This window comes from Poromitra crassiceps (assembly GCF_964638095.1).
Source record: "Poromitra crassiceps genome assembly, chromosome: 29".
NCBI classification, from domain to species: domain Eukaryota; kingdom Metazoa; phylum Chordata; class Actinopteri; order Beryciformes; family Melamphaidae; genus Poromitra; species Poromitra crassiceps.
The window spans coordinates 6,793,617-6,819,531 of NC_139641.1; the positions used below are offsets into that span (position 1 = coordinate 6,793,617).

Genomic DNA, 25,915 nt, shown 5'->3' on the forward strand with positions numbered 1-25,915 from the left:
CTTAGGCGTGCCATTCTTTATGCATCACCACGGCCAAAATTGAACAGAGATGATACTAAAACAACACCAAAATGATTCCATGGGGAAAAGAAAGGTTCATAACCGAGCTTTATATGAGGACCAGAGATGGGAAAAGTACACACATTCTTTACTTAAGTAGACGTACAGTTACTTGTGTAAAAGTGGAAGTACTGATTCAACGTATTTACTCAAGTAAAAGTAAAAAAAGCTCTGAAAGCTCTGAAATGTAATCAAGTATAAAAGTAAAAAAAAGTATTTATATTAGCTGTTTCTGTGCAAAACTAACTGAACCTCACATAGTCTGTTTTTCTTTTCTTCTTTGGGGGGGGGGGACGCGTCTAGACAGGACAACAGACAGGACAATTGGCAGACAGCAAAAGGTGGGGAGAGAGAGACATGTGGCAAAGGACCACGGGTCGGATTCTATGGTGCGCGTTCTACCCGCTGAGCCACCGGGGCACCCCGAACCTCACGTCATTTTAATAAGATAAACAGAATTCCCGCGTGCCGCACGCGCTCAATTCTAGGTTCAGCACTCTGGAGACGATGAACCGAGCACACGAACACACAGCTCTCTAAGTATAGCAGTAGGATTGGCTACAGGTGGTGTATGCTGATGGTATTTTAATCTCTGGTCCTGGTTTGAAACACTGAAGAACTGAATCTAGGAAATTAAAATCAATAAACTGACAGTCCTTCAAGTCAGTTTTGGTGGAGCACCAAGTCCTTCATCACTTGTGTTAGTGGGAGGGAGTGGACTTGGGTCAGGCCATGTCTGCCCAGCACCATAGACGTTGGAAGTAGGGGGCAGCTGCACTTTTGTAAAAGAAATAGAGAAATAAGGCCTGGGATAAGGCTAAAGTCAGAGTCTGAGGCTGACTGACTCCATTTTAGACAGCAAAGAAGTTATTGTACCTCGCAAATCAAAACCTCTAAATCTACGATAGACAGATAGATATGTTTTATTTATGTCGGGCACCAAAGAGTGTCCAGCCTGTATGGGCTTACAAGACACAGACACAAGCAAGTTAGAAAAAGTGCATCCATACATGTACAAAACAAGAGAGAATCATATAATCAAGTCAACAACTTCTCCATGCAGTTTCCAGGCTCTCCCAATAAAACTGACCAAACTGAAGACTTCCTCTCTGACTAGCCATTACAAGTTACCGTCATCTCCTGACCAGAATAATTCAGGTTTCTTATTTTTGCATTAACTGAAATAAAGGCAGTCTTGGTTCCTTGTATAACGAACAATGAAACAAAAAATTAAATTAATCTTCCACAACACCCAGTTCACATACAGTACACAAAGTCTCTCCTCCTCAGCAATAGAATTGAACCTGCCCACCTGAATTGCCAGAGGGAGGTATCAGTTCTCAACTGGGCACATAAATCTTCTGGATCTATCGAGGGGTAATGTAACGTAAGGTTCTGGACTATTTTTAGTTTTGATATTATGCTGAGTAACGTAGCAAAACATTTACTTAAACAGAAACGGTGGTGCGTTGAATCATGACGTTCAACCTGGAAACCGTAGCAAAACGGTGCACACCGTTTTCAGATCGAACACACCCCAAGTCTCTCTCCTTCGACATGTCATTCTTCTTTAAAAGAGCAGATGTGGTTAATAAGCGGTGAAGGGCTGCTCAGTCTTTACAGTGTGGTACGGCTGTTAGAAGTAAAATACTTTAAAATTTTCAGCACAATGCGTGGAGTTGCACTGCTTATCAATGTCAGTTGGGCCAGGCAAACAATCAATTGATACCATGTGATGTGAACGCTGGCTGGCGGGTCTTTAACCCGGTCGCACATGCAGCCCTGCTCCTACACATGCGCACCAAGCTGTTTTGCCCAAGCATTATATTACTGTATGTACACTTATATTATCACTTTTCTTTTATTAACGTACTTGTTTTCCTTGGTACTGTTCTGCCAGTTGCTGCTGTGGCACCTGAATTTCGGATTAAAAAAAGGTGCCATCTTATCATTATCCTCTTTGATAAAGCCTGATGATTTTAGCGTTGTGCAGCATTTTCCATGCCTTCATTTCCATGATGTAGTCATGGTTGGAGTAGAAGATTACTCTGGTTTTAACTTGTCTTTCCACATAGTAGTTGGAGTATTTCTCCCAGTCCTCTGTCATGAATCCATATGCATCCACCTGAGAGAGAGAGAGAGACCAAGATTAGATCGGACCAAAATAGACTTGCTAAATTATAATGATCTAGTCTTTGACATTCAGTATATGAATACATTCAATAAATGCACATATTGTTTTATGTTGCTCATATGCTTTTGTATCATTCACCATGGTAACCATATTAGGCAAATTAGGAGGCCTAATTGACATCTTTATAGGGGCCGTGTCCATAGACTGTGTTTGTTTTTTTCCATAGCGAAGCGCTTTGGATCTCATGCGCCCCCCTGAAAGATGGTCCCAGTCCACCACTGCTCATAGTCTTCAACTAAACCCTAAATATTGCAGTATAAAACATAAAACATATAAAACACATTTTTATCATATATATATTAGTGATGCGTGGGCCACAGTTATAACCGCGCTGACCGCGGATATCCCGCCCCGGGGGCGGGCCGGATCATAAAAAGAAACATTCTGATTAATAGCGGATGGGTTGCGGGCGGTTGAAACGATGTATCATTAATGAGGAACAATAATAATAATTATGTTCTCTAGTCTATGAACGTATTTTAAGCTACATTTTTCGTCAGGCACATTCTTAGTCGCCTATTGTAGGTCCCCCAAAGGACCCACGGCCGTAAACCAAACAATACAGCCATGTGCTAGGCTCCACTCGTCCATATATGGTCAATGATGTCACTCTCAAAAAGGAATCTCCGCTGAAGACGTGTATTTTCCCATACAATGAGGCAATCAAGTAAACTAAACTTAAAGCTATAGCGTTAGCCGAGTAAACTACATGAGGGCAAGTGGTGGACTGGACATAATACATCATGGACGTTTATTTGGAGTCTTGGACAACGGCAGCAGAAACCGTAAGTTCGCTCCTTTTATAGCGTTTTATAGCGTTTATACCGTCGGGTGCATGGCGGGCGCGGACCTATAAATAGTATGAAATAATTTGCGCGGATTTATGGAGGGCGGACGGTTCGGTTACATGCTGCCACTCCGACGCTCTGCCACTCCGAAATATCGGCACTCAGAAAGGGGGTCTATATTCCCCGTTTTTCACTAACCTCTCCCAGCCCCCACGCCAAACCTAACCTCCCCCCATGCCTAAACCTAACCTCCCCCAGACCCTAACCCAAAACCTAACCTCTCCCACCCCCACGCCTAAACCTAAGGTCAGCATTGCGGCTTCTAAGGTGAACGACCGCCAGTCCGAATAATGGAAGTTAACGTTCGGAGTGGCAGGGCTTCGGAAAGGCAGAGGAACCCCGGACGGTTCATGCATACACGCAGATTAGGATGGCATAAAAACTCATCCGCGCATCTCATATATATATATATATATATATATATATATATATATATATATATATATATATACACACATTGTACAGGATATGTTCAATATATATATGACATGAGCCCGACCAAAAAAATTAAATAAATTGGAGGGCCCCTTCATACTGAGGGCCTCTGGGCACCTGCCCAGGTTGCCCATATGGTAGATCCGGCCCTGCAGAGCGCTTCCGACATGCACAGAAACACACAAAGCTGACTCTGTAGTTAGTAGCTAACATTACATTACATTACGTCATTTGGCAGACGCTTTTATCCAAAGCGACTTACAATATCACATTTTTGTCAGCAATAGAGCAATCAACTATGCAACACACTGTTGTAGTTGTTATAGACTCTATAACAACTACAACTTTTGAAGGAACAGTGGTACAAGTTTAGTTTAGGTTAGTAGTTTTTTTTTTTAAAGAGAGAAATAAGCTAGTTCAAGAAGGGCCCAGATGGAGCGTGAAAAGGTGTGTCTTTAGTCTTTTCCGAAAGATCGGCAGTGATTTGGCCGTCCTGACCGAAAGCTAAGCTAGCTAGCTAGCTAACGTTAGCTAGCTAGCATACAAGGTAAATAGCAAGCTAACATCAACCCAACAAGATGATACAATGAATAATTCTCCCCGCGAGCCTCTCCTCCCCCGCTTTGTTGATCTTTTTAGTCCCGACTCTTCCTCGATTTGCTTGGTCAGTTGAAAAAAGTGACATTGACGCTTTTCTCCAAAAGTTGAAATATTTCCTGCTTGAGGTGCCCAGAGCGCTCCGCCCAAAAACACTAGCCGCCGAGAGCGCTAAACGCCAGGTGCCAGGAAGAGAGTAATGTTATCTTACCACATCACAGGTATGTAGAGCCAGGAAGAGAGTAATGTTATCTTACCACATCACAGGTATGTAGAGCCAGGAAGAGAGTAATGTTATCTTACCACATCACAGGTATGTAGAGCCAGGAAGAGAGTAATGTTATCTTACCACATCACAGGTATGTAGAGCCAGGAAGAGAGTAATGTTATCTTACCACATCACAGGTATGTAGAGCCAGGAAGAGAGTAATGTTATCTTACCACATCACAGGTATGTAGAGCCAGGAAGAGAGTAATGTTATCTTACCACATCACAGGTATGTAGAGCCAGGAAGAGAGTAATGTTATCTTACCACATCACAGGTATGTAGAGCCAGGAAGAGAGTAATGTTATCTTACCACATCACAGGTATGTAGAGCCAGGAAGAGAGTAATGTTATCTTACCACATCACAGGTATGTAGAGCCAGGAAGAGAGTAATGTTATCTTACCACATCAGAGGTATGCAGAGCCAGGAAGAGAGTAATGTTATCTTACCACATCACAGGTATGTAGAGCCAGGAAGAGAGTAATGTTATCTTACCACATCACAGGTATGTAGAGCCAGGAAGAGAGTAATGTTATCTTACCACATCACAGGTATGTAGAGCCAGGAAGAGAGTAATGTTATCTTACCACATCACAGGTATGTAGAGCCAGGAAGAGAGTAATGTTATCTTACCACATTACAGGTATGTAGAGCCAGGAAGAGAGTAATGTTATCTTACCACATCACAGGTATGTAGAGCCAGGAAGAGAGTAATGTTATCTTACCACATTACAGGTATGTAGAGCCAGGAAGAGAGTAATGTTATCTTACCACATCACAGGTATGTAGAGCCAGGAAGAGAGTAATGTTATCTTACCACATCAGAGGTATACAGAGCCAGGAAGAGAGTAATGTTATCTTACCACATCACAGGTATGTAGAGCCAGGAAGAGAGTAATGTTATCTTACCACATCACAGGTATGTAGAGCCAGGAAGAGAGTGATGTTATCTTACCACATCACAGGTATGTAGAACCAGGAAGAGAGTAATGTTATCTTACCACATCACAGGTATGTAGAGCCAGGAAGAGAGTAATGTTATCTTACCACATCACAGGTATGTAGAGCCAGGAAGAGAGTAATGTTATCTTACCACATCACAGGTATGTAGAGCCAGGAAGAGAGTAATGTTATCTTACCACATCACATGTATGTAGAGTCAGGAAGAGAGTAATGTTATCTTACCACATCACATGTATGTAGAGTCAGGAAGAGAGTAATGTTATCTTACCACATCACAGGTATGTAGAGCCAGGAAGAGAGTAATGTTATCTTACCACATCACAGGTATGTAGAGCCAGGAAGAGAGTGATGTTATCTTACCACATCACAGGTATGTAGAGCCAGGAAGAGAGTAATGTTATCTTACCACATCAGAGGTATACAGAGCCAGGAAGAGAGTAATGTTATCTTACCACATCACATGTATGTAGAGCCAGGAAGAGAGTAATGTTATCTTACCACATCACAGGTATGTAGAGCCAGGAAGAGAGTAATGTTATCTTACCACATCACATGTATGTAGAGCCAGGAAGAGAGTAATGTTATCTTACCACATCAGAGGTATGTAGAGCCAGGAAGAGAGTAATGTTATCTTACCACATCACAGGTATGTAGAGCCAGGAAGAGAGTAATGTTATCTTACCACATCACAGGTATGTAGAGCCAGGAAGAGAGTAATGTTATCTTACCACATTACAGGTATGTAGAGCCAGGAAGAGAGTAATGTTATCTTACCACATCACAGGTATGTAGAGCCAGGAAGAGAGTAATGTTATCTTACCACATCACAGGTATGTAGAGCCAGGAAGAGAGTAATGTTATCTTACCACATCACAGGTATGTAGAGCCAGGAAGAGAGTAATGTTATCTTACCACATCACAGGTATGTAGAGCCAGGAAGAGAGTAATGTTATCTTACCACATCACAGGTATGTAGAGCCAGGAAGAGAGTAATGTTATCTTACCACATCACAGGTATGTAGAGCCAGGAAGAGAGTAATGTTATCTTACCACATCACAGGTATGTAGAGCCAGGAAGAGAGTAATGTTATCTTACCACATCACATGTATGTAGAGCCAGGAAGAGAGTAATGTTATCTTACCACATCACAGGTATGTAGAGCCAGGAAGAGAGTAATGTTATCTTACCACATCACAGGTCTGTAGAGCCAGGAAGAGAGTAATGTTATCTTACCACATCACAGGTATGTAGAGCCAGGAAGAGAGTAATGTTATCTTACCACATCACAGGTATGTAGAGCCAGGAAGAGAGTAATGTTATCTTACCACATCACAGGTATGTAGAGCCAGGAAGAGAGTAATGTTATCTTACCACATCAGAGGTATGTAGAGCCAGGAAGAGAGTAATGTTATCTTACCACATCACAGGTATGTAGAGCCAGGAAGAGAGTAATGTTATCTTACCACATCACAGGTATGTAGAGCCAGGAAGAGAGTAATGTTATCTTACCACATCACATGTATGTAGAGCCAGGAAGAGAGTAATGTTATCTTACCACATCACATGTATGTAGAGCCAGGAAGAGAGTAATGTTATCTTACCACATCACAGGTATGTAGAGCCAGGAAGAGAGTGATGTTATCTTACCACATCACAGGTATGTAGAGGCAGGAAGAGAGTGATGTTATCTTACCACATCACAGGTATGTAGAGCCAGGAAGAGAGTAATGTTATCTTACCACATCACAGGTATGTAGAGCCAGGAAGAGAGTAATGTTATCTTACCACATCACAGGTATGTAGAGCCAGGAAGAGAGTAATGTTATCTTACCACATCACAGGTATGTAGAGCCAGGAAGAGAGTAATGTTATCTTACCACATCACAGGTATGTAGAGCCAGGAAGAGAGTAATGTTATCTTACCACATCACAGGTATGTAGAGCCAGGAAGAGAGTAATGTTATCTTACCACATCACAGGTATGTAGAGCCAGGAAGAGAGTAATGTTATCTTACCACATCACAGGTATGTAGAGCCAGGAAGAGAGTAATGTTATCTTACCACATCACAGGTATGTAGAGCCAGGAAGAGAGTAATGTTATCTTACCACATCACAGGTATGTAGAGCCAGGAAGAGAGTAATGTTATCTTACCACATCACAGGTATGTAGAGCCAGGAAGAGAGTAATGTTATCTTACCACATCACAGGTATGTAGAGCCAGGAAGAGAGTAATGTTATCTTACCACATCACAGGTATGTAGAGCCAGGAAGAGAGTAATGTTATCTTACCACATCACAGGTATGTAGAGCCAGGAAGAGAGTAATGTTATCTTACCACATCACAGGTATGTAGAGCCAGGAAGAGAGTAATGTTATCTTACCACATCACAGGTATGTAGAGCCAGGAAGAGAGTAATGTTATCTTACCACATTACAGGTATGTAGAGCCAGGAAGAGAGTAATGTTATCTTACCACATCACAGGTATGTAGAGCCAGGAAGAGAGTGAAGGCCCCGTTGCTCGGTCTGCATATAGTCCAGCCCGTAGTATTGAGGAATGAAGACTTCAAGAACCTGTGAGCAATGAAAGCACACAGACACACACACACACACACACACACACACACACACATTAAACAGCGTAATAGACACACATGTATGAGGCAGGTTTGCGTAGGATTAAAGGTGAAAGGAGTCTGACCTGTTGCGCACATATCTGAGAAAGTCTGGGTGCAGAACATAGAAGCGGCTCTCGTCAAAGCGTCCAGCGTAATATGTCCTCGCCCTGGAAGGTAAAGACAATACTCATTATACAACATGTAGTTCCGACCAAGCAATCTGATTGGTCAAGGACATAACAGCACACCTAGCTGTTCTTAAATCATTCATTTAAGAACCGCCTCATCTCTAAAATATCACTCCACCGGCCGGTCTATTCAGCAGACAACAGCAGCGGCCAAACTTCTGCAGGCAAGATGGGACGCCTATAGTGCCTGTAACCTGGCAGAATTTCAAGCCCATAAACTAACTAATAACTTGGCCACTAAGTATGTAACATACAAAATAAAACAAACGGGTAATGTCTAAGAATGCAAAGATATGTAACTGGCTCATTAAACCCGCATTCCAGGAATAACGTTAACATCCGTCTTAAAAGACGTAAGTGGCGCGAGGCGCGGAGAGCCTGGTTCTCCCGGAACCCACTCGATTTGGGGGCGGAAAACGCCAGGATTGGCCAATGCTATGGCCCGCCTCTCAACCCTCTTTCATCTCAGACAGGCAGTATTTTCAGTCTGACACGTGTTACCATCCCTCTCCTTTAAAAACACCTGTGTGAAGGGGCACGGTAGCGCTATCGCCTCACACCTAGAAGGTCCTGGGTTCGATTCCCACCTGGGACGCTGTGAGCGCTGAAGGAGTGCGTGCCCGTCCGCATGTCCTCGAGTGCCCACCGCCCGGGTGGGGTCGTCAAAAGGGCCTTTCTGTGTGGAGGTTGCATGTTCTCCCCGTGCCCCCTGGTGCTTTCCTTCATATAGGAACCCCTCCCCAAAACATGCAATATCCTGGTCGCTGAAGTGGTGCCTCCTCTGGTCGTTTGGGGCACCTGTTCGGAGGGAGGGGAACTCATTGGAATAGCGTGATCCTCCCATGTGCTATGTCCTACCGGTGAAGCTTCCCCTGTCAGGTGAAAAGAAGCGGCTGGCTAACTGCCCATGTCTCGGAGGAAGCATGGAGCTAGTTTCGGCTCTCCCCAGATCGGCAGAGGGTGGAGCAGCAGCAACCATCAATCAATTAAAATTAGCACTAATGGGGGATAGAAATGGGCTAAAAAAATTGGGGGGGGGGGGCAGACACACCTTCAGTGGTGTGTGTGTGTGTGTGTGTGTGTGCACTGTGCATGTATGCGTGCGTGTGTAGAGTAGAGGTAAATGTTTACTGGTAGTTCTTGTATTGTCCACTGGGGACTCTCTGATTTGTGAGAAGCCCCTGCAGCCACTGGAAATCCCTCATCCCCTCAGGAATCATCACATGCTTTATACCCTGTGAGAGGAAGAGGAGAGACAGGTTTAGCCGTCAGACCTGAAAAAAGTACACACATTACTTAAGTACAAGTAATATATATATATATATATATATATATATATATATATATATATATATATATATTTGTGAAGTGTACAGAGACCCCTTGAAAAACTGGAACAAAAACTGAAACTATCTATATAGTACAGGACATGACATGTAATAAAGTATCAAAGTAGAAAGTATTTCTACCGGGTGTTCCTGTGCAAAGCTAGCCTCACGTCATATTAATATAATTCAAAGATTATTAAACTTAAACGATCCGCTCCAAACATGTTTTAAAGATGTATAAAGGCTATACTTTGATTAAAAACTTGTGTGGTGGTTTTTCTCAGAAAAAGTTCAATTATCTCATTAAAATCCTTAAAATGACATCTACTCTTCCCTCGTTATGCTACTGAAAAATCTCAGTACCTCATCGTCTGGGATGTGTCTGTATCCGTAGCGTTTGAAAAAGTACGGCGACGCGGTGATGGAGTGGGCTGTGTGAACGTATACGGACGTTTTGTTCCCGACATCCTCCTCATAGCCCTTTATGGCCGCACCGTTCATCCTGCAGGAGAGAGTCAGAGCATCAAAATCAATCCATTTTATATTTATATAGTGCCAAATTATAACATCTCAAGGCGCTTTACAAATAGAGCAGGTAGAAGACCAGGCTCTTTATTTTAGACCCAACAGTTGAGACAATTCTCACACGCACTGGCGATTTTACTGCAAGGTCATGTGGCAATTTAAACGAGTTTGGCAACGGCAAAACGAGGAAAAGACCTTGAGCAGACCTGGCTCTTGGTGGGCGTTCATCTGCCATGAGCGATTGGGGAGAGAGAGAGAGAGAGAGAGAGAGAGAGAGAGAGAGAGAGAGAGAGAGAGAGAGAGAGAGAGAGAGAGAGAGAGAGAGAGAGAGAGAGAGAGAGAGAGAGAGAGAGAGAGAGAGAGAGAGAGAGAACAAGTGCAATTTATTTATAATACCCAAATCAAGGTAAGTTAAAATAAGTTAAAAGTACGTACGTTTTGAAGTAACTTAAAACGCCCTATCCTTATTTGGGGATTTTATCAAATAGAACCTGTTTGATCATTTTCTTAAAAACCTGTGGGTTCTGCACTTTCTCGGTTTCAAGAGGCAGTTTGTTCCACTCTATTGCACCAGATAGAGAGTCCTTGCCCATCATGGTTCTGAATCTGTGAAGGTTGAGGTTTGACACCCTGGCTCTAGTGTTGTGATACCCCAAAACTATTCTGCAATATTCTTCTGTTCATGCACAACACTGAATCTCGGTGCACACAACATCCCGCTGCACACAACTGTCCCCACACACATCTCGCCACAAACACACAAAGTCACGTATAGAAGCGGCTGCACCACTTAAAAACAAGTATCTGTTGCTTTACTGCTACAGTATAGTAGTAGTATTGATCAGTCCTTTTAGAGCATTTATATAGTATTCTGTGCCCGTCTTACCGAAACACATAATCGTGTGCGTTTATCTCCTTCCCCATGCCAGAGCCGGTCATGATCCCAGAGTTGGCCACCACAGCACAGCGCACACAGCCGTCACCATCGCCTCTGGGGAGGAGCAGTGGCTCCTTCGGCTTTGGGATCAAATCCACAGCTGCCTTCACTTCTGCAAAGCCAAGCAAAACATTACAGATAAATACATAGTCTGTGCTTCAAAAGTAACTCAACTGACCAGCAGTACCCTGCTTTTCACCATTAGGTGTCAGGCTTCACCACAGATTTAGGTGGGGGAAATACGTCCTCGCGCGCGAGTGTTTATCTAGTTAGCACAAAGAAAGAACACATCCAGAGCTAGCGTTACGCGCTAACGTTAACAGGAAGGAAGGGAGGTACGCCTCACAGCTCGAAGGTCGTGGGTTCGATTCCCACCTGGGACGATGTGACCGCTGAAGGAATGCGTGCCCGTCCGCATGTCCTCGAGTGCCCACCGCCCGGGTGGGGTCGTCAAAAGGGCCTTTCTGTGTGGAGTTTGCATGTTCTCCCCGTGCCTCCCGGGGGTTTCCTTCATATAGGAACCCCCTTCACCAAAAACATGCAATATCCTGGTTGCTAATGTGGTTCCTCCTCTGGTCGTTAAGGGCGCCTGTTCAGAGGGAGGGGAACTGGTTGGAATAGCGTGAACCTCCCACGTGCTATGTCCTACCGGTGAAGCTTCCTCTGTCAGGTGAAAAGAAGCGGCTGGCTAACTGCCCATGTCTCGGAGGAAGCATGGAGCCAGTTTCGGCTCTCCCCAGATCGGCAGAGGGTGGAGTAGCAACCAGGATAAAGAAATTACGTTAGCACTAATGGGGGATAAAAATGGGATAAAAAAATCGGGAAAAAAATATTTAAAAAAAAAACAGCAAGGAAGGAGAACTAACGCTATGGATGATATTGACACTCGTGGATGGAGTCACAAGGAGACAAGTGCCTGCTTTCAATTTGGTCTGACGAAAGTATACAAGCTAAACTTGGCAGTGCATATCGCGACCGACCCATTTATGAAGTAGTGGCTAAGAAACTGGCAGAGAATGGCCACAACAGGACCTGGCTACAATGTCAGGGAAACATTTAACACCTGAAACTGGCTTACAGACAGGCCAAGGACAAGAACAAGAAAAGTGGCAGGGGTAGGGTAACGTGTCCTTTTGATAAAGAAATAGATGCAGTGCTGGGTGATCGGCCATCGTTTTGTCCAGGTGAAGGGGAGGGACGTTCACTGTGCATGCATTTGAGCTTAACAATAACCTCTATTTCCCTGTGCATGCATGCAAACATGCATGCACACGTTCAGGGGGCGCGCGCGTGATGACGTTCGAGCTGGAGAGCAATCGGTTCACCCAAAACGCATGTTAGTGCCAGGTGTAAATGAAATCAGGCTGAAGTGATCAAATACAATCTGATTGCAATCTGAGGATAGAAAACGCATGTTAATGCCAGGTGTAAATTGCCTCTTTGATAGTCAAATGCACGTGTTTACATCAGGGGCGTTTGTAGGTCCTGAAGACATTGGGGGCTTTAGCCAGGTACCCCGACGGGGAGGGGGGGTACCTGGGGTGCCACTCAAAATTTTTTGGTTTTTCCAATCCGTAAATACCCATGTTGTGAGTCATTTGAGATGAATACACAAGAACAAGATTAGTGGGTCTCAAAGTGAGGTCCAGGGACCACAGGAGGGCCTTGATAGGGTTCTGGCGGGAGTCCACTTAGCAAATTTACATATTTTATTTTATTAAATATTATATCTCAATGGTACGAACCCCCCCAGTAACTCCTGTGAAGGTATTTTATTAAGGTACACGCTTCCTGTAATCCTAAATTCTGATGGTGCCGTTTTTGTATCATATGGTACTTTTATTTTGAAACTTAGAGCGGACGTAGTGATGTTATATCTACGCTACTTGACGTAAGGTGTGCTCACCGGCCGGTCGCAAAACACATGTCGCTCTTCAACCTACGGTTCTATCTAATCAAAAGCGCCTAGCTGGAATTGGGAACAAGGTATTGTTTGTTGTAATGGTTTAATGAAGCAGTGATGTGTGGTTTTGTTTAATGTAACTGTGAAGTGAAGGCATTGTTATTGTGTCATGCTAACGTTAGCTTCTATAGACATTGGAGTGGATGGCTGTGGCTTCATGCTGATGCTAGCGTTGTAGGTTGTAGGTTGTATGGTTAATAATATTCTGTGTGAAGATATTTTCTGAGATAAATGGGCCTTGAGCATCAAGGCCCATTTATCTCAGAAAATATCTTCACAACTAAACAACTAAATAACATAAGATAATTTCATAGTTGTAGCTACTGTGATGCATGTTGGCGCATGTCATTTGTTTGAATAATTTCATAGTGAGATGATGAGCTCGTGTGGAGAGGAGGTGGTGAGGAGTGAAGCAGAAACATTATGTAATGACACACTATGACAATAGTAACTGATAATTTGGTCCTGCATAGCCTACTGATATTTTCTGTTTTTTTTTTTTAGAAAACTGTTTAGAACTCTGACAATGATTTTGCTTTATTTATTTTATTTTGTTGTTTATTTGATTGTCTGTTCCAATTTTGTAAATGTTTAGTCTGATTTTTTTGTATAATGTACTGATTATTAATGCCAGACTTTGTTTATTGAAAAAAAAAAAATATATATATATATATATATAAAAACTCCGGGGCTAGGAAAAAAACATCCGGGGCTCTAGACCCGGAAGCCCAGGGCTAGCGACGCCCCTGGTTTACATGATGAAAATGTAAGCCTCACCCTACCAGACACTTTTTTTTATTGGGGGGAGGGGTCAGGGGTGAGATAGTAGATCAAAAGTATATGCCACAGAACTGGTACACATCATCTGAAAGCTGAGAATCTGAAGATTAATTTGAGATGCTGTTTAAGAGGTTTAAAGTCTCCTGATTGGATGGGCCTAGGCAAGAACTAGGTGGGCCTAGGCCCAGCCAGGCCCAGCCATAGCTACGCCCCTGATGTGCAGTGGCTGATTCTAAAGTCTGAATCCAGGCTAATCAAAATGTGCATTTTCCCAAAAATTAAATGACAAACATCAGAGCAGAGACCACTGATTGTGGGGGGCTTAGTATCACATTAACTACTACGCAATACTTCAATTTGCAGACACACACAACACACACACACACACACACACACACACACACACACAAACACACACACACACACACACACACACACACACACACACACACACACACACACACACACACACGTGCCCGTACCGTCGTGGCTGAACTCCATGAAACCAAAGGGGTTGTTGAAATGGGAAAGTCTGTTCCACTCGCCCATGTTGAGATCATCTTTGTGCATGAACAGACGCATGTTGGGAATGAAAGCCTGCTTAAAGCTGGGATCCTGGCTCTTCTGCAGAGGCTGGGGACAGGTCTGACAGTGGCAAAGAAAATACTACATGAATCTAACAGGCAAACACTGAAATTAGAAATTGTGTTAGTCATCATACTCATTTGGTTAAACCTACTGATTGGTTGAGAGAGCTCAATGCAGTGGAGAAAGAGAGGATGGGTCAATTGTCACATAAATGTAGTTTGTTTCACTGACTGATTGAAGGAAGAGGCAGAGGGTGAGGGTTCCAGAGGGTGAGGGTTACAGATGCAGAGGTGAGGGTTACAGAGGGTGAGGATTACAGATGCAGAGGGTTACAGAGGCAGAGGTGAGGGTTCCAGAGGGTGAGGGTTACAGAGGGTGAAGGTTGCAGATGCAGAGGTGAGGGTTACAGAGGGTGAGGATTACAGATGCAGAGGGTTACAGAGGGTGAGGATTACAGAGGCAGAGGTGAGGGTTACAGAGGCAGATGGTTACAAAGGCAGAGGGTGAGGGTTACAGAGGCAGAGGTGAGGGTTACAGAGTGTGGGGGTTACAGAGGAAAGGGTGAGGGTTACAGAGGCAGAGGTGAGGGTTACAGAGGGTGAGGGTTACAGAGGCAGAGGGTTACAGAGGCAGAGGGTGAGGGTTACTGAGGGTGAGGGTTACAGAGGGTGAGGGTTACAGAGGCAGAGGTGAGGGTTACAGAGGCAGAGGTGAGGGTTACAGAGGCAGAGGGTGAGGGTTACAGAGGCAGAGGGTGAGGGTTACAGAGGCAGAGGGTGAGGGTTACAGAGGCAGAGGTGAGGGTTACAGAGGCAGAGGTGAGGGTTACAGAGGCAGAGGGTTACAGAGGCAGAGGGTGAGGGTTACAGAGGCAGAGGGTTACAGAGGGTTACAGAGGCAGAGGTGAGGGTTACAGAGGCAGAGGGTGAGGGTTACAGAGGCAGAGGGTGAGGGTGAGGGTTATAGAGGCAGAGGTGAGGGTTAGAGAGGCAGAGGGTTACAGAGGCAGAGGGTTACAGAGGCAGAGGTGAGGGTTACAGAGGCAGAGGGTTACAGAGGGTGAGGGTTATAGAGGCAGAGGGTGAGGGTTGTGTTTTTTGAGCTTGTGTTTAAGGCAAGTACTGTTTTATTGTGATTGCTCCATGTATGGAAAAAGTAGGGCCTTTGCGAATGCAGCCCACAGTGGAAAATACAGGGTCCTTGTGTGAGACTATGATTGGGAGAAACAAATGAGTAGTCAAATTCTGAGGCTACCCATTCCCATGTTTTAATGCTGCAAGGGTCTTGCTATAGTCTGCTTACTGTGTGTCTGGGTTGGGTATCCAGGTTATACACATCATCAAAATCCCACTGAGGCAGCTTCTTAAAGTCCTTTCTGAAGAGGAGAGGCATGGGAGTCTCCTGGAGGGAACCTGCAGCTCCAGGTGGAGCCGGGGTGTAGTTGTCGTTTTCATCTGAACTCTCTCTGTGTTCGGTTTCCCCTGAGATAAGAGTCCATCTGAATTGGATAGATAGATGCAAAATATTAGTCAAATATTAGTGCTTATTCTAAGCAACTGTACATGTCTGTAGGGGACTGATTGACTCAATGTGCTCAAAGAAAATATTCATACCAGCATTGGCTATTGATTCACCAGAAAATTGTCAGTTTCCAGTGTTCAGCTGTATATCAATCTGTCTTTTCACCTTACCTTTTTTAACTACCCATTTCCCTCTAGAAATGCTTTTCGACACAGTATTACAACAGGGCATATGCAGGAATCCTGAAGTTAAATTCAATTCCTTTTAAGACCTTTTTTTTAAGACTTTTTCAATATATTTTAAGACCTCAACGCCACTTTCGTCACTTCAGCGATAGGGGTGTAGATCACAAGTTTCATCACGATCCGATATTATATCGATTCTTTGGATAACGATACGATATTTGCTGATATCACAAAGTCTGCCACGATACGATTTTGATTAAATTCAGGGGGCTGCGATTGATATGAGTGATATCATATGCTCATTTAACACAATCAGCACAATAGCTACAACATTTAATACTAAGTTAAGGGCCTTAACTTTCCCTAAATGGATTTATCAACTTTTAATACTTTAATACTACTTCAAGACCCCGTGGTTGGAAACCCTGTACAACACTCTGTAGTGGATTTGAGGAGAGATGCGATGGGATGCCATCTCCCTTGAAATTAAGAAAACCAATTAAAAACCATCCCTGTTGTAACAACACATTTAATCAAGAAATGTGTCAGCCATTTATTATGGCATGTTTTTGTTGATGTAGTGTTGTGATGATGTGTGATGTGTTTTATTTACTGATGGCACAGCAAAACCTGTAATGCAGCCATGGCACCTGCCACTTGAACAACAAAATTCTAACTAATTTGGTTAAGTAAGGGATACAGCAAGTCATTATTGGACAATATCCCCCGACAGGGTCCTCACGCGACGACCTACAGTAATAGCAGAGGTTATATTTCACAGCTACTTCCAAGCAAAAAAAAACAAGAATAAAAAGTGGGGGGGGGGATATATTTTTGACGACCAGGCGTTAAATAGGCAATGAATTTACATGAATTTGCAGTCAGAGTTAAATATGAGTTTACATTGAATTTACATGAAATTTACAGTCTGGCTGGTTATCGCTCTATCTCTGACAATTATGTATATTTATGTTTATATTTCAGAATCAGAATAACCATAATCACTTTATTGATCGCCGAGGGGAAATTGAGTCATGCAGTTCCTCACACTCAGATAGGGAAGAATATAAACATAGAGACGTTATACGAAGCATAGGAATAGACGATAAACAAAAACAATCAAATAGAATAGAGGTAGGCTATATACACTAAAGACTAAAGTGTCTACATTTTGTCATTTAGATATGTGTTTGTGAAAACGTAGGACACGTTCAGTTGTTTTAAATTTAATTATTTGTAAATCCATCCTTTGGCTCCTTTGTCTCCCAGTTGATTTATGTATTATTATGTTACTTCCATCACCCCCTGGATACATTTTTGGAAAATTGAGCATGAGCAGAGGTTTGATACCTATACATTTAGAAGTTAGGATAAGATAAAAGTGCCATGAGTATTAACTTATGTTAAGTTGCACTTGATTGTTGTATCTGTATTTGACTGATCCTAGCTACTTAAAAGCAGTGGGCAGCTACAGTGCCTTCATTAAGTACATTGGCAGAAGTGTCTGATACCCAACATCCCTAACTTACATGTCACCCACCCTCCATGCTGTCTTTGCCTCTATCAAGTTGTTTGTCTCCATAAGACCCCACCACAAATGAACACTGAATCTTTCAACAACTTACTTGATCCTTTGTGATATATATTCCCATGACAGCATGTAAAGCATGATGCAGACCGAGACCGCCAACAGGACAGGGAAAATTCTCCTGAAAAGTTTAAACGCCATATGTCCTGTCCTCTTCACAAGCCTTGCAGGAATTGACAGGCAGGTAAACTCCATCCCGAATTACTACACTGACCAACGTGTTCCAAGTTGAGCTTCTTTAATGCAGCAACTGGCAGTAGGGTAAAACTGACACCATCTAGTGCTCGAGTGACATCACTGATGATGTCATAGATGTGATGATGTCATAAACATTGTGACATCATCAGTGATGATGTAATAGACATTGTGACATCATCAGTGGGACAATTGAAACAGAGAAACAAACAGAGCCCACATACTCCCTTTTATAGGCACAATTAAAGCAATACAACTGTGCCTTTTGCTTGGCCGGAAATGATGGTGGTGTCCAGAGATGGTTTCCAGAAGTATGACCGCCTATGACCGTCCCCTGATCACAAACCACCGCCATGCAAATACTCAGCCCAATCCGACCTGGGGTGTGGATGTGAAGTGTATTCCAGGTGTTTTGCAGGACTTTCCAGGTGGTTCCAGGACTTGGTGATAGACCCATGACCTTCCCCAGATCATAACACCCCGACATGCAAAATTTCAGCCCAATCCGTCCTGGGGTGTGGGCGTAAGGTGTTTTCCAGGTCTTTCCAGGTGGTTCTAGGACTTGATGACACGCCCATGACCTTCCCCAGATCACTACCCCCCGCCATGCAAAATTCCAGCCCAATCCAAACTGGGCTGTGTGGGCGTGAGGTGTTTTCCAGGTCTTTTCTAGGATTTTCCAGGACTTTCCAGGTGATTCCAGGACTTTCCAACCATCTCATGACCTTCCCCAGATCATAACCCACCTCCATGCAAATGTTCAGCCCAATCCGTCCTGTGGTGTTAGAAGACAGACAGAAGCCTCTTCTAAACATGAAGTCTGGACCATGTCCGGCTAGCCAGAGCAGGATATTTTTTTAAAGTAGAGATACCTGAAAATCTTAATTAGTACAGTAACAAGGTATTTGTACTTCGATACTTCCCATCTCTGATGAGGACTTAACGCTCTGTGTATGTGCACGTGCGTACGTGTGCGGGCATGTGTGTGTGCGTGCGTGTGTGTGTGTGTGTGCGTGCGTGCGTGTGTGTGTGCGTGTGTGTGTGCGTGTGTGTGTGCACGTTACAGTAGTCAGAGCAGCACACAGCCAGAGGGCTCTGTGTTTGATCCCTGGCTGTAAAATGGATTATCTAGTGGCAGGAGGGTGAAAGGAGAGCAGTGTGTTAGCTTTGAAAGAGGGAGAGAGAGAACGTGTGTGTGTGTGTGCGTGCGTGTGCGTGTGTGTGTGTGTGTGTGTGTGTGTGTGTGTGTGTGTGTGTGTGTGTGCATGTGATCTCTCAACATGGGCCCCTGGGGACGGGGCGGGCCCCTGAGGAAACATGTCTCAGAAGCTCTCCATGGCTCCAGCTAATGCTCACTTTGTCACCCAAACAGGGCGGGAAAGATAATCAATAGCCTTTGATAGCTACTATTAAGGTTTTAACAAGCTTTTCCTCACGCTGGGCTGCACTACTGAGGAGACACCAGCAGAGACAAACATCACACTGAGCTGCTCTACTGAGGAGACACCAGCAGAGACAAACATCACACTGAGCTGCTGTCATCCGTCATGACTCCTCCTCTTCTAACATGGCGGCGGCGGCTGCAGCAGCCTGTGCCGCGGCGTCGGACAAGTTTGTTTTTTAGCCTTTTGAGTGTTTTCTGCACGATTTCCCTGTTCGCAACTGCGATTAAGAATCTACGACCAGTAATACTGGATCGGAGGTTAGTGGGGGAAACCATGGAAAATCTCCCAACGTTTTATATCCCCGACAGCAACGTCCAAACAAACAAACATTTCGGCCATGGACTTGCGGCTACTCACGATTCACTGCTACGGCGTAGATGGCGGCCTCTCATCGTAAAGGAAACTGACGTCCGCAGGAATATTATCACCATCTGCCTGCTGATCTCGGGCGACATCCATCCGTGCCCAGGCCCCGCACCGCACACCGGAGGCACGCCAGAGGCAGCTTCACACACACAAACTGTGCATGCTAATGCTAACGCGGCATTCCAGCAATTAGCCTGGCTCCCACAACAGTCAGTAGCTAACGTTTTAGCATGGCTTCACCTACCCCCACCGGTCTTCAGGCGGGTAAGTGGAATCGAACCAACCGGAGGTAATCTCTTTCACCCTACCTCCTACCGGAGCCCCACGGAGGACCCATCGGTCATCCAGCCGTGTCTTCTCACCCGTGGCAGTCCAGGGAGGTCGATCCATGCGAGCGTCCGCATCTGAGCGAGCACCGGGGAGAGCCACCGCCCGGGGCTGCTAATGCTAACGCTAACAAGCCGCTGACGAGCCCAGCTGCCACCCGGGAGCCACCGGGGGACAACAACAACCATTCGCCGCCAGGTAGGCTGCTAGCTAGGCCGCTAGACAGGCCTACCGGGCCCTCGCCTTACCATCTAGCATCCGCGGCGCGGGCCGGACCCCCGCGGCCTTCGGCAGTGCTCCCGGCCATTTCAACACGGGCGCAGGCTAGGCCCCTGCGCTCGTCGGCCATTCATCCGGCCATCCACCTGGCTGAAGTATCCATCGATCCATCGGCTGGTGACAGTATGGCCACAGCAGCGGCAGTCCCAGCGCCATTTCGACACCCGGAGTCCATCTGCGGCGGGGCTGTGCCAAGGGACCAGGCGGTCCTGGCGGCCCCGGATGGCCTACCGTCGCAGACCGTCTCAGCACGGCCACGGGCTGGGTCCCCGTGGCCGCGGCCTGACCATCCGGCCATCTCAATCACAACACGAGCCTCCACAACAGCGGCAGCATCAGCGCCATTTCAGCATGCGGAGTCCATCTGCGGCGGGGCCGTGCTCGGGGACCGGGCGGTCCTGGCGGCCCCGGATGGCCCGCCATCGCGGTCCGTCTCGTCGTGGCCGCGGCCTGGCCACCTGACCGTCACAGTCACAACACGAGCCTCCACAACAGCATCTCAGCATCCGGAGTCCATCTGCGGCGGGGCCGTGCTCGGGGACCAGGCGGTCCTGGCAGCCACAGGTGGCCCATCATCACGGTCCGTCTCGGCTCGGTCACGGGCTGGGCCCCCGTGGCCGAGGCCTGGCCATCCGGCCATCACAACACGAGCCTCCAACGGGCTGTCAACTGGCGACAGCCTGGCAGCTTGTGACCCACCATCACAGACGCTCTCACCTCGACCACGGACTGGGCCCCCGTGGTCGAAATCCGACCATCCGGTCACTTCAACACGAGCGTGGGCTGGACCCCCACGGTCGGTTGAATCTGTTGAGCCTCTGGTCAGTGGGACAACATGTCCCCCCCCCCCCTCCCCCACAACCCCCAAAGCCACCCGTGGACAAGGTAAAACACAGAAACCCTATTTTTAAAAAACATAGAAAACTTAAATTTTTTAATACGCTAAATCAAGCTAAAATTGTGTGGGACCCCCTGTGTAAACCAAAAGGGTTGTTTTGTGGACACCTTAACATCCGTAGCATGGTAAATAAACACAGTGAGCTAGAAGATCTGCTCGTGAACTCTAACATTGACTGTCTGGGACTGACAGAAACATGGCTAAAGCGGTCATCCCCTGATGCCTTAGTGTGCATGCCTGGCTACCAGGTGTTCAGAAGGGACAGAATAACAGCAGGAAAGGGTGGGGGGGCCTTGCTTTATATCAAGGACACCCTACAGTGTAAACAAATTGTATGGCCTACTGAGATCAAGGCCGAATGTGTGGGTGTAGAAATTACTCTATCCACTGCAATGAAGTTCACTCTAATCTGCTTATACCGTCAGCCATCGGCTAAGGTAGAAGTTTACGACCAGCTAAAGACCATACTTGCAGCATGTGACTTCAATCATGAGGTAATCCTGATTGGAGACACAAATGTAAATTGGGATGATAAAAAAATAAGAAAACATCTTAACACATTGACTGCCAGACGTTTTTTTTTGCTGTAGATAGCTTCTGCCAAGCCGTTTTTTGAGGATTATGGCTCATTTTATAAGAGCCGAGGATTCGTTTCAGCTTGGAGTTTGTGAACATACAATATCTCAAAAGTACTAATAGAATGTGTACTTTCTCTGTCTAAAAGAGTTAGTTTGTAGAGTTAGTAGTTATGTAAGCATTAGCAGTTGAATACAGCATGGTTTTAGCGTGAAAAAGAATATTCAGAGATAAACGGCTTTTTGTGAAATTGGATGGAACTGTCACTTTAACCATTCATTTTTGGCTCTCTCTCTCTCTCTCTCCCTCCCCCTCTCGCTCTCTCTCTCTCTCTCCCTCCCTCTCGCTCTCCCTCCCTCTCTCTCTCTCTCTCTCTCTCTCTCTCTCTCCCTCCCTCTCGAGTTGCTTCAACTCCGCCCTCCGTGGGCGGACAAGCTTGTCACCAGTCAGTGCTTTGCTGCTCTCCTGTGCCTGTCTGCACAGCCGCTGTTTGAGGAAGTCGGGATGGACTCACTCGTTTGGAGTTTTGGTTGAGAGAAGCTTTTGCGATTCTGGTCATATTTATGCTGCGTGTTTCAAAGTGTGTTCGTCCACCTGTAATCTATCACCTGATCATAGTAGATCGGCTGAATCTATTATGTAAATTTGCAATCCCGCATCGCCAGCAATCAGCGCGAAAAGGAGAATGGCTGGGCTGAGAATGGCTTGACAAGTTAAAAAAATGCTTTCCTTCCTCTAGCAAGGAGAGCACTGTTGCCACTTAGTGGGTCGGTGGAATGGGTTGTAAACGTTCGGTGGCTCCAATAATTATATAAGAGATGTAAAAGGCTTAGATGCACAACCCACCGTCAAAAAAAAAAAATCGATGCCAAAAACGTGTAAACACGTTGTTGGCAGGGAACAGCTGGATTCTGAAAACGTGTTCATACGTTGTTGGCAGTGAATGAGTTAAACAGGTAACAGACCGCTATGGTCTAACCCAACTAATAGAGCAACCCACAAGGATAACCCCCCATTCGGCAACTAAGATAGATTTACTATTCTCAAATAAAGTAGAAAGAATCGCTAAAACATATAACTTTGTAACAGGTCTCTCAGACCACAACATAATATTCTTTACCAGAAAACTTTCAAAACAGTCTTTCAGTAAAGCCCACCCCCAAACAATGGTCAAAACAATCCCAAAACATCTGCAACATAGCCTTGAAGTCGCACTACAAGGGCTTGAATGGGACGACATCCACTCATGCAACAATGTAGAGATTGGATGCCAGTTGTTAATCTCCAAACTCAACAGTGTAATGGAATCTTTCACCAGAGGAGGGAGCCAGAGGAAGGGGAAAAGGATCACGCTTCCTTGGGTTAGCCGGGAATGCAGAGACCTTATGAGAACCAGGGACATACTTTTAAAGAGGGCTTTAAAATCTGGCCTAACAACGGACAGACAGTCCTTCTCACATGCTAGAAATCTAGTAACGACTTTTTTAAGAAGGGCAAAAGCTAAATTTTATATCTCTATTATAGAGAATGCCAGAGGCAATGGTAAAAAGGTATGGGAATACATAAATAAATTGACAGGTAAATTCTATAAGCAGGATAAAAACAGCTTAGAACTCAAGATAGATAACACCCTGGTGAAAGACCCCCACACGCTCGCGAGCAGCTTGAACCTGTTCTTTTTAAACTCTGTGTATGAAATCACAAAGCTGTTCAAACCCACCAAGTCTGTTCCACACCCCGTTCAAAATGATCTCCCCATTTTCAACCTGGAGGAGATCACAGAGAACGAGGTGAGAGACATTGTAAGATCACTGAAAGCATCGAAAGCTAAGGATGCACATGGGCTTGATACAAACTTCATCAAAACTAATATTGACTCCCTGGTGGCACCTATTACACACCTGATAAACCTGTCCATAAGACAATGCACTGTCCCTTCGCAGTGGAAAGTTGCTGTAATCACACCCATTTTCAAATCCGGCACCAAAACAGACATTTGTAATTATAGACCGATAAGTATCCTACCCGCTATATCAAAAGTGGCAGAAAAGTGGATTGTCAAGTCCATAGTCAAACACCTAGACAAAGGCCACACCCCTCTGCATCCTATGCAGTTCGGATTCCGAGCCTTTCATTCAACCGAGTCAGCAAATTGCTTATTTACCGAAAAGTTGAGGTGTGCCCTGGACAAGGCCCCCTGTGCAATGGCAGTCTTTCTGGACTTCAAGAAGGCCTTCGATTCCATCAGCCATCAGGTACTCTTGTCCAGACTAACACACTTCAACTTTTCCTCTGAGGCCATCAAATGGTTCTCATCATACCTATCACATAGAGAACAGTGCGTCAGCATAAATGGTATCAAGTCTGCTTACCACACTCTGTTGGTGTCCCCCAGGGGTCAATATTAGGTCCAATCCTGTTTTCTCTATTCATTAACAACTTACCTGATGTATGTAAAAATGTACATGCACAGATGTATGCAGATGACGCGGTTCTACTAACCCATGGTAAAAGCTATGCAGAGGTGTCAAAAACTCTAACTGATGCAATGAGTAGCGTCCAGGACTGGCTCACAGACTCATGTCTACTCCTGAACGCCAAAAAGACCGTCTGCATGGCTTTTTCCAAAAGATCTGTGGTTTTAGAGTCATCAAATGTGTTCCTGGGCGGGGAGGAACTTGAACTGGTGTCTGAGTTCAAATACCTCGGGGTAATGTTAGACTCTACCCTAACTTTCAAAAAACATGTAAAAAAGGTTGCTAACACAATTAAGTTCAACCTTCAAAACTTTAAACAAATCAGACCTTATCTGACAGTAGGGGCCGCCAAATCTTATCTCCAATGTATGATACTATCACATATTGAGTACTGCTTCACAAACTGGTCTTGCACAGGAGTAACGATCCTCAAACCCATTGAACAGTTATATAAAAGTGCACTGAAGGTTTTTGACAGAAAACCCTACTCATATCACCACTGTAGCATCCTCAGTAAGTATCATTTTCTAAGTTTTGTCAACTTTAAAGTTTTTAAACAGGTTGGTATTGTCTATAAGACCTTACATGGACTTTGCCCGCCCCCCCTGAGGGAATTCATAAAACGGAAGCCTGACACAGGACTCAACACTCGGGCTTTCGCCAGAGGGGACTGTGTAGTACCACACCGGACAACTGCCTTCGGCAAAAACACCCTCTCAGTCCAGGGCTGCCAAATCTGGAATTCGCTACCTCAAACTATAAGAAACTGTCTGTCATTCCCATCTTTCAAACACAACGTAAAAAAATGGATTTTAAATAGCCAAATCTGCGACCATGTGTAAATTGTACTGTAGTGCTCTTGTTTTGTTTGCTCTGTTATGCTTCTTGTTTTTGTTTTGTCTTTTCTTATTAACCTAGTTTAGTTCATTTTGGTTTACTTTAGTTTCTGATCCGTTTTGGTTTTGTTATTGCTCATGTTGTTTTTTGTATTGTTCTGTTTAGTTCTGTCCTGGTGCTGCCTCTGTCGTTTTTCTGTCTCTCTGTGGGGACTACGGATGTAATTTAGCATTCTTGCTAACTCCGGCTTATTTACGTTGCCTTGTGTAATGTTCATGAATATGCACTGTCCCGTCCAAATAAACAAATAAAGTAAGTAAGTAAGCTGCTCTACTGAGGAGACACCAGCAGAGACAAACATCACACTGAGCTCCTCTACTGAGGAGACACCAGCAGAGACAAACATCACACTGAGCTGCTCTACTGAGGAGACACCAGCAGAGACAAACTTCAGGCTCGCAATAGTCATGCATTCTTATTCTGTCATTGTGCAAACTTCTTATGAATCTCACTCAAACTTTCCAATTTTCAATGATCTTGGAAGTCGTCCAACTTAAAAAAAAGTTCCTACACACGCGTGCGCGCGCGTACACACCCACGCACCGCTACCGCCACCGACACCAATTCCAGCCTTCCAATAGTAATCAGTAGGGGAGCACCTATGCTAAACGAAATCTCATTTGCAGCATCTGCATTTGTCACATCATTAGAATAAGTGTTCCCTCCTCAGCTGTTTCCCTGCTGTTTTCAATCAATCTCCGCCTCTCAAAAGCAAATGATCTGTTCATTTCAGAGGCTCATGTGTGCCTTTTTCTCCCCATCTTTTTTTTTTTATCTCTATCCACTTCTCTCCACATTAGCCGCTCCACTTAGAACACATCATGCTAATGACCATAATTAACCCAAAATGGAACTTAAATAATTACG

The 25,915-nt window shown here is 44.8% G+C and overlaps 1 protein-coding gene across 1 annotated transcript; it reads right to left on the reverse strand.

Moving 5' to 3' along the window:
- Window positions 1-2,011: 2,011 nt before the first annotated feature.
- Window positions 2,012-20,270, reverse strand: LOC310800021 (alpha-N-acetylgalactosaminide alpha-2,6-sialyltransferase 2-like; the record flags this gene model as incomplete). The annotated part of the gene is made up of 10 exons (XM_083662618.1): window positions 2,012-2,185; window positions 7,842-7,941; window positions 8,069-8,152; window positions 9,305-9,408; window positions 9,865-10,003; window positions 10,913-11,075; window positions 14,189-14,351; window positions 15,597-15,792; window positions 19,910-20,071; window positions 20,170-20,270. 10 exons carry the CDS (start codon window positions 20,268-20,270, stop codon window positions 2,012-2,014), a joined length of 1,386 nt encoding a protein of 461 aa, XP_083518744.1.
- Between the last annotated feature and the right edge of the window lie 5,645 nt (window positions 20,271-25,915).